At 66.6% G+C, this 12,626-nt stretch overlaps 1 protein-coding gene across 1 annotated transcript; it reads left to right on the forward strand.

Moving 5' to 3' along the window:
- Nucleotides 1-309: 309 nt before the first annotated feature.
- On the forward strand, nt 310-12,626 carry RORC (RAR related orphan receptor C). Its single transcript, XM_063176184.1, has 11 exons — nt 310-423; nt 535-667; nt 4,659-4,744; nt 5,775-5,919; nt 7,078-7,527; nt 8,232-8,338; nt 8,786-8,918; nt 10,258-10,365; nt 10,437-10,547; nt 11,641-11,750; nt 12,465-12,626. Exons 1-11 carry the CDS (start codon nt 310-312, stop codon nt 12,624-12,626), a joined length of 1,659 nt encoding a protein of 552 aa, XP_063032254.1.

Consider the following 12,626-nt stretch of genomic DNA (forward strand, 5'->3'; position numbering starts at 1 on the left):
AGCGGAGCCATGAGAGGTGCGGGGCACGCGCGTGTGCAAGGGGGGGGGGGTGGGCGTGCAAGGGGGTGGCAGTGAGTGTGCAAGGGGCGGGGGGCACCCCCAGGTGTGCAAGGAGTGGGGGTGGGTGTGCAAGGGGAGCCTGGGAGCAGGGCTGAGTGTGCAAAGGGGGGGGTGGGGTGAGTGTGCAAGGGGTGGGAGCGCCCCCGGGGTGTGCAAAGGGGGTGTGGGGTGTTTGCACACGCGTGTGAGCGGGGTGGGGTGAGGGGTGCACAGGTGGGTTTGGGGGTGTGTGGGGCACACGAGTGTGTCATGGACTGCGCGGGTGTGGTCACAGCTTCCACGTGTGTGTCGCGGGGCACACGGGTGTGTCACGGGCCGTGTGGGTGTGTCACGGGGCTCACGCGTGCGTCGCAGGTTGCACGCGTGTGTCACAGGCTGTGTGGGTGTGTCACAGGCTGTACACGCCTGTTATGGGGCACACGGGTGTGTCACAGGCTGTACATGCGTGTCACAGGTTGCACGGGTGTGTCACAGGCTGCACACGTGTGTTTTGGGGTGCACGTGCGTGTCACAGGTCACGCCCGCGTGTCGCGGGCTGCACACGCGTGTTTCAAGGTGCACACGCGTGTCACGGGCTGTACAGGTGTGTCACGGGGCTCACACACGTGTCGCAGTCTGCACACGCCTGTTTCAGGGTGTACATGTGTGTCACGGGGCACACACGTGTGTTACAGCATGCACGGGTGTGTCACGGGCTGCACACGCGTGTTTTGTTGTGCACAGGTGTGCCACAGGTCACACACGCGTGTCACAGGCCGTACAAGCCTGTCAGGGGGCACACGGGTGTGTCACGGGCTGTACACGCTTGTTTCAGGCTGTACACATGTGTTACAGTGTGCACACGCGTGTCACAGGGCACACGGGTGTGTCACAGGCTGCACACACCGGTTTTGGGGTGTACATGTGTGTTTTGGGTAGCACAGATGTGTCATGGGCTGCACACACGTGTTTCAGGCTGTACACGCGTGTTTCAGTGTGCACACGTGCGTCACAGGTCATACACGCGTGTCACTGGCTGTCACCCGTGTGTCACACGTCCCACACACGTGTCAGGTGTCACACGTGTGTCACAGGCTGTCACACATGTGTCACGCTCTCACACATGTGTCGCAGGCTGTTCGTGTGTGTGTCACAGGTCCCACATGCGTGTCAGTTGTCACACATGTGTTCACAGGCTGTACACGCCTGTTTCAGGCTGTACACGCGTGTTTCAGTGTTCACGCGTGCGTCACAGCTCATACACGCGTGTCACTAGCTGTCACCCGTGTGTCACAGATCCCACACGCGTGTCAGGTGTCACACGTGTGTCACCGGCTGTCACCCGTGTCTCACAGCCCCACACACACGTGTCACGCTCCCACACGTGTGTCACAGCCCCGCGCGGGTGTCCCAGCCTGTCACACACACACATGTCCCGGCCCCACACACATGTGCCAGGTGTCACACGCGTGTCCCGTGTGTCACACGTGTCCCCGCGTGTCCCCGCTCTCCCCGCGCACCTGCGGGTCCCTCCCTTGATGTGGCGGCGGCGGCTCCGGGGGGGGGGGACCCGGGGGGGACCCTGCGGTGACAACGGCGGCGACAACGCAGGTGGCACCGCGACACCGCCAGCAACCACCCCCGGAAACGGGGACGGGGCGCTGGGGACCCTCCGTGTGCCACTGTCCCCTCCGTGTGCCATTGTCCCCTTTGTGTCCCCATTGTCCCCTCCGAGTGCCACTGTCCCCTCTGTGTGCCATTGTCCCCTTTGTGTCCCCTCCGTGTGCCATTGTCCCCTCTGTGTCCCCTCCGAGTGCCATTGTCCCCTCTGTGTCCCCACTGTCCCCTTCTGTGTCCCCATTGTCCCCTCCGTGTGCCATTGTCCCTTTCTGTGTCCCCGCTGTCCCCTCCGCGTTCCCAGCGCTGTCCCCACTGTCCTCTCCTTGTCCCCGTTGTCCCCTCCCTGTCCCCTCCCTGTCCCCTCCGTGTCCCCACTGTCCCCTTCCTGTCCTTGGTGTCCCCTCCCTGTCCCCTCCCTGTCCCCGCTGTCCCCGGCGTGTCGCGGTGCCCGGGGGGATCCCGGGGTGTCCCCGGTGGTTGTGGGGACAGGGAGGTGACAGCGCCCGAGGTGATGGGACTGGGAGGGACTGGGAATGGACTGGGAGGGACTGGGAATGGACTGGGAATGGACTGGGAGGGACTGGGATGGACTGGGAATGGACTGGGAATGGACTGGGAATGGACTGGGAGGGACTGGGAATGGACTGGGAATGGACTGGGAGGGACTGGGATGGACTGGGAGGGACTGGGAATGGACTGGGAGGGACTGGGAGGGACTGGGAATGGACTGGGAATGGACTGGGAATGGACTGGGAGGGACTGGGAATGGACTGGGAATGGACTGGGAGGGACTGGGAATGGACTGGGATGGACTGGGAATGGACTGGGAGGGACTGGGAGGGACTGGGAGGTGGGGATGGCGGATACTGGTGAGGGTTTGTGCGTCCCAGTTCATTCCCAGTCCGTTACTGGTGTGTCCCTGTCTGCCCCAGTGTGTTACTGGTGTGTCCCAATCTGTTACTGGTGTGTCCCAGTTCAGCACTGGTGTGTCCCAGTGTGTCACTGTTATGTCCCAGTTCATTCCCAGTCCGTCCCAGTCCGTTACTGGTGGCACTGGTGCGGTTGCCGCTCCCGCCGGTGCCGGGCGGACACACCGGGCACGGGCACCCCCGGCGTTCCCAGTACTCCCAGTATCCCCAGTGCGGCCGTTTCCCGGTGCCCCCGATTCCCCCCGGTACCCGCGGAACCCCCGGTGCCTGCGGGTGCTGCGGTGTCCGCGGTGTCCCGGTACCGCCGGTGCCCCCGGTTCCCCCGGTTTTCCCCGTTTCCCGGTGCCTCCGGTGCCCGCCGGGTTTGGGAGTGCCCCGGTAACCCCCGGTGTGATGGGGCTTCAAGAGCCCCCGGTGCTCCCAGTCCTCCCAGTACCCCCAGTACCCCTAAACGCGGTGCTTGCCCCAATTTCCCCGGTACCCCCCGGTTTTGTGGGTGCCCCCGGTACCCCCGGGCCCCCCCCGGGCCGGATGCGCGGGCGGCGCCGGCCCCAAAAAACTGGGGCAGGAGGAAAAGGGGGCGGGGGGTGACACGCGTGTGTGGGGTGTCACACGTGTCCCGGGGGTCACACGTGTCCCGGGGGTCACATGTGAGCGGGGGTGACATGTGAGCGGGGTGTCACACGCGTCCTGGCGGTGACACGCCTGTGGCAGGGCTGGCACACGTGTCCTGGTGGTCACGCGTGTCCCGGGGGGGGGTCACACACGGGTCTGGGGGGGTCACGGGTGTCCAGGTGTGTCACACGCGTGTGCAGGTGGCGGAGCGGCTGTGCAAGTCCCGAACTGGGCCATACTGGGAGCTCCCAGTTCCTTACTGGGCCATACTGGGAGCTCCCAGTTCCATACTGGGCCATACTGGGAGCTCCCAGTCCCATACTGGGCCATACTGGGAGCTCCCAGTTCCTTACTGGGCCATACTGGGAGCTCCCAGTCCCATACTGGGCCATACTGGGATCTCCCCAGTCCCATACTGGGCCATACTGGGAGTTCCCAGTCCCATACTGGGCCATACTGGGATCTCCCCAGTCCCATACTGGGCCATACTGGGATCTCCCCAGTCCCATACTGGGCCATACTGGGAGCTCCCCAGTCCCGTACTGGGCCATACTGGGATCCCCCCAGTCCCGGACTGGGCCCCGCGCGTTTCCTGTCCCGGGGCCGTGTCCCAGTTGTGGCTTTGTGGCTCCGGCAGCGCCAGCACAGGGTGACAGCACTGGGGACACCACTGGGGACATTGGGGACATTGGGGACACTGGGGACACTGGGGACACTGGGGACACCACTGGGGACACTGGGGACACTGGGGACACTGGGTACCCCCAGCCCAGGGGTGGCACTGGAGCTCGCTGTGACCGAAGGGGACACTGCCACCAGAGGGGACAGCGGGTGTCAGTGACGCCGTGGGTGGCACAGGTGACACAGGAAGCCGTGGGGTGACGTCAGCACGGAGGGGACACGGGGGTGGCAGCGGCCGCAGGGGACCGGGCGGTGACACGGGAAGCTGCGGGTGACACGTGAGGACGCAGGGGACGTGTCCCACTGGTGACACGTGAGGCCACGGGTGACATCTGGTGTCATGGGTGGCACCTGGTCCCACAGGTGACATGTGAGCCCATAGGGTGACACCTGACCCCACAGGTGACACAGGGGGCCACGGGTGACATCTGATCTCATGGGTGACACACGAACCCGTGGGGACACCTGAACCACAGGAGGACACGGGTGGCACTGCGGGTCCCATGGGAGCCTGGGGACAGGGACCTTGTGCCAGGTGTCCCCGTGCCAGTGTCCCCATGCCAGTGTCCCAGTGCCAATGTCCCCGTGTCAGTGTCCCCGTGTCACTGTCCCCGTGTCAGTGTCCCCGTGCCAATGTCCCCATGCCAATGTCCCCATACCAATGTCCCCGTGCCAATGTCCCCATGCCAGTGTCCCCGTGTCAGTGTCCCCATGCCAGTGTCCCCGTGCCAGTGTTCCCATGCCAATGTCCCCAATGTCCCCGTGTCCCCCCAGCCCACATCGAGGCGATTCCCTGCAAGATCTGCGGGGACAAATCCTCCGGGGTGCACTACGGGGTCATCACCTGCGAGGGCTGCAAGGTGACAGGGGGACACGGGGGGACAGGGGACACGGGAGGGGGACAGGGGACACGGGGGGACAGGGGACACGGGGGAGGACAGGGGACACGGGGACATGGGGGGGACAGGGGACACGGGGGGACACGGGGACATGGAAGGACATGGGGACAGGCAGGGGATAAAAGGGGACATGAGGATATGAGAATATGGGGACATTGAGGACAAGGGGACATTGGGGATATGGTGATCTAGGGACAATGGGGGACACTGGGGACATGAGGACATGAGGGGGGACGTGGGGACCTTGGGGAGCAGAGGGACATGGAGGGGACATGGGGGACATGGGGACATGGGGACAAGGAGGGGCATGGGGACATGGGGGATGTGTGGGGGGAGGGTTGGGGAAATGGGGACATGGAGGAATATGGGGACATGGGGACATTGGGGACATTGGGGACATTGGGGACATGGGCACAAAGGGGGACATTGGGGACATGGTGATATGGGGGAACTTGGGGACATGGAGGAATCTGGGGACAATGGGGGACATGAGGGGGGATGTGGGGACCTTGGGGAGCCGGGGGACATGGGGGGGACAAAGGGGACATGGGGACAATGGGGGAACACGGGAACATGGAGGAATATGGGGACAATGGGGGACATTGGGGACATGAAGGGGGACGTGGGGGCCTTGGGGAGCAGGGGGACATGGGGACATTGAGGACATGGGGACATTGAGGACACGGGGACATTGAGGACACGGGGACATTGGGGACACGGGGACATTGGGGACATGGGGATCTAGGAGATGTGGGGGGACTTGGGGACATGAGGACACGGACGAATCTGGGGACAATGGGGGACATCGGGGACATGAGGACATGGTGGGGGGGGACATGGGGACCTTGGGGAGCAGGGGGACATGGGAGGACATTGGGACACGGGGGACGTGTGGGATACAGGGACATTGGGGCTGCCGCGGGTGGGTGTGGGGGCGCCGCAGGTGACACTGGTGACCCTGGTGACCCTGGTGACACCGGTGCCACCGCAGGGCTTCTTCCGGCGCAGCGAGCGGCGCGGGCCCAGCCTGGCCCCGTGTCACCGCGGGCAGCGCTGCGACATCGACCGCGCCACCCGCACGCGCTGCCAGCACTGCCGCCTGCAGAAGTGCCTGCGCCTCGGCATGTCCCGCGACGGTGGGTGACAGCGCGGGGACACTGGGGACACCGGGGACTGTCCCTCGGGACACTGCTCTGTGAGCCTGGGGACATTGCTCTGCCTCTGGGGACATCAATCTGTGACCCTGGGGATGCCACCCTGTGCCCTGGGGACATGGATCTGTGCCCTTGGGGACACCAATCTGTGACCCTGGGGACACCACCCTGTGCCCTGGGGACAGCTGGAACCCCTGGGGACACCAGGGACTGTCCCTGGGGACACTGCTCTGTGAGCCTGGGGACACCACCCTGTGCCCTGGGGACATGGATCTGTGCCCTTGGGGACAGCTGTACCCTCTGGGGACATTGCCCTGTGACCCTGGGGACAGCTGGAACCCCTGGGGACATTGCCCTGTGACCCTGGGGACACCAGGGACTGTCCCTTGGGACACTGCTCTGTAACCCTGGGGACATCGCCCTGCCCCTGGGGACAGCTAGACCCCAATAGGGACATCAGTCTGGGACCCTGGGGACATCGATCTGTGCCCTTGGGGACATCTGTACCCCCTGGGGACATCGCCCTGTGACCCTGGGGACATCGATCTATACCCCTGGGGACACCACCCTGTGCTCCTGGGGACACTGCTCTGTGTCCTTGGGGACATCTGTACGCTCTGGGGACAGCGGGGACTGTCCCTGGGGACATCACCCTGTGACCCTGGGGACATCGATCTGTACCCTTGGGGACATTGCCCTGTGACCCTGGGGACACCTGCATCCCCTGGGGACATTGATTTGTGCTCCTGGGGACAGCTGGACACCACCTGGGGACACCGACCTGTCCTCTTGGGGACATCTGTACCCCTTGGGGACATCGCCCTGTGACCCTGGGGACATCGATCAATGCCCCTGGGGACAGCTGGACCCGCCCCTGGTGTCCCCGCATTTGGGGACACCTGTCCCCCACAGCTGCAGACACCTGTCCCCTCCCTTGAGGACACTTGTCCCCTGTCCCTGCGCCACCTGAGGACACCTGTCCCTTGTCCCCTGTCCCTGTGCCACCTGAGGACACCTGTCCCTTGTCCCTTGTCCCTGCGCCACCTGTCGCCGCCCGAGGTGTCCCTGGGGAAGGGCCGGTGCCGCTCGGTGTCGCCGGTGTCACCCCCGCTGTCCCCTGTGTCCCCTCTGTCCCCGCAGCCGTCAAGTTCGGCCGCATGTCCAAGAAGCGGCGGGAGCGGCTGCAGGCGGAGGTGCTGGAACAGCTGGAAAAGGACCGGGAACAAAACCGGGAACAAAACCGGGACCGAAACCGGGAACAAAACCGGGAACAAACCCGGGACCACCGGGAACAGACCCGGGAAACACCGGAAAACCGGGAGAAATGGGAGAAATGGGCAAAGGGGGAACAGGGGGAGAACCGGGAGAAGCGGGACCAGGACCGGGCGGCCCCGGTGCCCCCGCCGCCGTTGTGGCGCTGTCCCCCGCTGTCCCCCGCTGTCCCCGCGGGCTGTCCCAGCAGGGCGTGGCCCGCGGAGGAGGCGACAAGGAGGGGACAGGACGGGGACAGCGCGGGGACAGCGGGGACGGGGCCGGTGCCTCTGCCCGGTGCTGGCGGCGTCCCGGAGGCACCGGCGGGGCTGGAGATCGGTGAGTGGCACCGGGACTGTCCCCTGAGGGGGTGGCGGTGTCACCTGTCGGGGCAGGGGTGGTGGCACCTCGGGATGTCACCTGTGGGTGCTCCACGGTGGTGGCGCCGCCTCTGTCACCCCCAGATGCCACCACCTTACCCATCGAGGCCACACACCGGGGCCACCCTCCCTGTCCCCACGGCTGTCCCCAAGCCCCGAATGTCCCCTCAGAGCTGCTGACACAGTGTCCTGCTGTCACACCATGCCACCCCCGTGTCCCGCTGTCATCACACCGTGCCACCCCTGTGTCCCCTCAGAGCTGCTGACACAGTGTCCTGCTGTCACACCGTGTCACCCCTGTGTCCTGCTGTCACACCGTGCCACCCCAGTGTCCTGCTGTCACCCCCGTGTCCCGCTGTCACACCGTGCCACCCCAGTGTCCTGCTGTCACCCCCGTGTCCTGCTGTCACACCGTGCCACCCCAGTGTCCTGCTGTCACCCCTGTGTCCTGCTGTCACACCGTGCCACCCCAGTGTCCTGCTGTCACCCCCGTGTCCCGCTGTCACACCGTGCCACCCCAGTGTCCTGCTGTCACCCCAGTGTCCTGCTGTCACCCCAGTGTCCCGCTGTCACACCGTGCCACCCCAGTGTCCTGCTGTCACCCCCGTGTCCCGCTGTCACACCGTGCCACCCCCGTGTCCCCTCAGAGCTGCTGACACAGAGTGTCCTGCTGTCACACCGTGCCACGTGCCACCCCCCGTGCCGAGGACATCCAGGGCCACCGCTGGGCCACCTTCAGCCCCGAGGAGATCCGCGCCTACCAGAGCCAGGTGACACGGCTGTCCCCAGGGCGGGTGACACGGCCGTCCCCCAGGGATGGGTGGGCGACACGGGGGGTGACATGGCTGTCCCTAGGGTGAGTGACATGGAGGTGACACAGCTGTCCCCAGTGGTGACACGGGGGTGACACAGCTGTCCCCAAGGGTGGGTGACACGGCTGTCCCCAGGGATGGGTGGGTGGCATGGGGGTGACACGGCTGTACCCAGCGGTGACACGGCTGTCCCCAGCGGTGACACGGGGGGGTGACATGGCTGTCCCCAGGGTGGGTGGGTGACACAGGGGTGACACAGCTGTCCCCAGCGGTGACACGGCTGTCCCCAGCGGTGGCCTGGGGGTGACACGGCTGTCCCCAGGGATGGGTGGGTGACACGGGGGTGACACAGCTGTCCCCAGGGGTGGGTGGGTGGCCCAGGGGTGACACAGCTGTCCCCAGCAGCCCATGGCGGCCATGTGGCAGCGCTGTGCCCGCCGTGTCACCGAGGCCATCGAGCGCGTGGTGGAGTTCGCCAAGCGCCTGCGCGGCTTCCGGCAGCTCGGCCAGCACGACCAGATCGTCCTGCTCAAGGCGGGTACGCGGCCACCGCCTGTCCCCTGGCACCGCCACCCACCCAGGGCCACCCCGGGCCATCGTCACCCACCCAGGGCCACCCTGGGCCATCGGCACCCACCCAGGGACACCGTGACCCCTTTGCCACCACCCTCAGGACCGCCCCATCTCATGGTCCTCACCCCCAGAGCCACCTCACCCCATTGTCCCCAGCCCCAGAGCCACTGTGACCCCTTGTCACCAGCCCCATGGCCACCCCACCTCAATGTCCCCAGCCCCAGGGACACCCTGTGCCCTTGTCACCAGCCCCAGGGTCACCCTATGATACTGTCCCCAGGCCCAGGGCCACTGTGACCCCTTGCCACCACCCCCAGGGCCACCCCATCTCATTGTCACCAGCCCCAGGGACACCCTGTGCCCTTGTCACCACCTCTAGGGCCACCCCATCTCATTGTCACCACCCCCAGGGCCGCCCCATCTCAATGTCCCCAGCCCCAGGGACACCCTGTGCCCTTGTCACCAGCCCCAAGGCCACTGTGACCCCTCGTGACATTGTCATCAGTCCCAGGACCACCCTGACCCCTTGTCCCCAGCCCCAGGGACAGCACATCACATTGTCACCAGCCCCGGGGCCACCCTGTCCCCTTATGACAATGCCCTGTGTCCCACAGAGGTGACAGTCCCCAAAGTCCCCCCTCCACCCTCCCTGCGGAGGTGACAATCCCGTGTGCCCCATGGGGGAGGTGACAATCCCCTGTGTCCCATAGCGTGGTGACAATCCCGTGTGCCCCATGGGGGAGGTGACAATCCCCTGTGTCCCATAGCGAGGTGACAATCCCATGTGTCCCATGGGGGAGGTGACAATCCCCTGTGTCCCGTAGCGAGGTGACAATCCCCTGTGTCCCATAGTGAGGTGACAATCCCGTGTGTCCCACGGGGAGGTGACAATCCCGTGTGTCCCACGGGGAGGTGACAATCCCAGTGTGTCCCATAGCGTGGTGACAATCCCGTGTGTCCCACGGGGAGGTGACAATCCCCTGTGTCCCATAGCGAGGTGACAATCCCGTGTGTCCCATGGGGAGGTGACAATCCTGTGTGTCCCATGGGGGAGGTGACAATCCCCTGTGTCCCGTAGCGAGGTGACAATCCCGTGTGTCCCACGGGGAGGTGACAATCCCCTGTGTCCCGTAGCGAGGTGACAATCCCGTGTGCCCCACGGGGAGGTGACAGTCCCCAAACTCCCCTCCCCTCCTCCCTGCCGAGGTGACACCGCCCGGGGCCACCCCCGCCGCGCGCCCCGGTGCCGGTGCGGGTGTCGCCGGTGCCAGCAGCGCTGTCCCCTCCCCGTGCCACGGTGACAGGTGCCATGGAGGTTGTCCTGCTCCGCGTGTGCCGCGCCTTCGACGCCGCCACGGGCACGGTGCTGTTCGAGGGCAAACTGGCGGGGCCCGAGCTCTTCCGCTCGCTGGGTAGGGCGGCGACACCTGGGGACACCCGGGGACGCTCGGGGACAGCGGTGACACCGCCGCGCTGTCCCCAGGGTGTCCCGAGCTGGTGGCGTCCGTGTTTGATTTGGCGCGGGGGCTGAGCGCGCTGCGCTGCTCCGAGAGCGAGCTGGCGCTGCTGAGCGCGCTGCTGCTGCTCAACGCCGGTCAGCCGCTGTCCCCTGGTGTCCCCTGGTGTCCCCTGGTGTCCCCGAGTGTCGCTCAGTGTCCCCCTGGTGTCCCCACCCCCTGTCCTGCTCCGTGTCCCCGCCCCGTGTCCCCGTGTCCCTCCCTGTGAGTTCCCCAAATCTCAAATGGGGTTTGGCCCTAAGCGGGGGTGGGCGGCGGGGTGTCCCCAAGGTGTCCCCAAAGTGTCCTCACGATGTCCCCAAGGTGTCCCCAAAGTGTCCTCATGGTGTCCCCAAGGTGTCCCCAAAGTGTCCTCACGGTGTCCCCAGGGTGTCCTCACGGTGTCCCCAAAGTGTCCTCACGGTGTCCCCAGGGTGTCCTCACGGTGTCCCCAAGGTGTCCCTAAGGTGTCCCCATAGTGTTCCCAGGATGTCCCTGGGTGTCCCTAAGGTGTTCCCGGGGTGTCCCCAAGGTGTCCCTGAAGTGTCCCCAATGTGTCCCTAAAATGTCCCCAGGGTGTCCCCAAGGCGTACCTAAGGTGTCCCCAGGGTGTCCCCAAGGTGTCCCCAGGCTGTCCCCCACAGTGTCCCCAAGGTGTCCCCACTCCCCTGTCCCTGTCCCCATCCCGCTGTCCCCCCATCCCCGTCCGTGTCCCCACGCCCTGTCCATGTCCCCATGCCCCTGTCCCTGTCCCTGTCCGTGTCCCCACTCCCCTGTCCCTGTCCCCACACCCTGTCTGTGTCCCTGCGGTGTCCCCATGCCCCTGTCCCTGTCTCTGTCCGTGTCCCCACACCCGTGCCCGTGTCCCTCTCCGTGTCCCCATCCCGCTGTCCCCACTCCCTGTCCCTGTCCGTGTCCCCACCCCTGTCGGTGTCCCCACGCTGTCCCCACGCCCCTGTCCCTGTCCCCAGCCCTGTCCCCGCTGTCCCCAGGCCTTGTCCCTGTCCCTGTCCGTGTCCCCAGCCCTGTCCCTGTGTGTCCCCACACTCTGTCCCTGTCCGTGTCCCCACCCTGTCCCCGCTGTCCCCATGTCCCTGTCCCTGTCCGTGTCCCCACCGTGTCCCCATGTCCCTGTCCCTGTCCCCGTGTCCGTGTCCCCACCGTGTCCCCACCGTGTCCCGCTGTCCCCAGGCCGGCCGTGGCTGCAGGACCGCCCGCGGGTGGCGCGGCTGCAGGGACAGATCGATGTCGCCTTCCGGGGGCTGCTGCGCCGGACCCGCCGCGAGGGGATCCTGCCACGGGTGGGGACACCGGGACACCGGGACACCGGGGAGGACACCGGGACATCGGGAAGGGACACAGGGACACCGGGGGGGACACCGGGGAGGGGACACAGGGACATCGAGGGACACGAGGACACCAGGGAGGGGACACCGGGACACCGCGGGGGGACACCGGGACACCGGGGAGGGGACACCGGGACACCGGGGAGGGACACAGGGACACCGAGGGACACGGGGATACTGGGGTGGGGGGGACACGGGGACACCGGGGCGGGAGAGACCGAGGACGGGACACAGGGACATCGAGGGACACGAGGACACCGGGGAGGGGACACGGGGGAGACACCGGGGAGGGACACCGGGACACCGGGGAGGGGACACCGGGACACCGGGGAGGGACACGGGGACATCGAGGGACACGGGGACAACGAGAGGGACACCGGGGGGACACGGGGGCGCTGTGAGAGTACAGGAGAAGGGGCACGGGGGGGTTTGGGGACATCGGGGGGGTCAGGGCGGGGGTTCGGGGACATTGGGGGTGACCCTGCGTCGGGGGGTTCCCTGCACGTGTGTCACGCGTGTCGCCCCAGTGTGTCCCCGCGGTGTCCCCGTGTGTCCCCGTGTGTCCCCGCGCTGTCCCAGCCGTGTCCCCGCCGTGTCCCCGCGCTGTCCCCGCCGTGTCCCCGTGTGTCCCCGCTCTGTCCCAGCCGTGTCCCCGCCGTGTCCCCGCAGCTGCCCGCCCCGGGCCGGCTCCGCGCTCTGTGCTCGCAGCACCTGGAGCAGGTTCAGGCTTTCCGCCGCCTGCACCCCGCGGGGGTCTCGGCCGCCTTCCCGCCGCTCTACCGGGAGCTCTTCGCCCCCGACGCCGCCGATGGCCCCGCGGGGACCCGCTGA

Source organism: Melospiza melodia, chromosome 25 (assembly GCF_035770615.1).
Source record: "Melospiza melodia melodia isolate bMelMel2 chromosome 25, bMelMel2.pri, whole genome shotgun sequence".
Lineage (NCBI taxonomy): Eukaryota > Metazoa > Chordata > Aves > Passeriformes > Passerellidae > Melospiza > Melospiza melodia.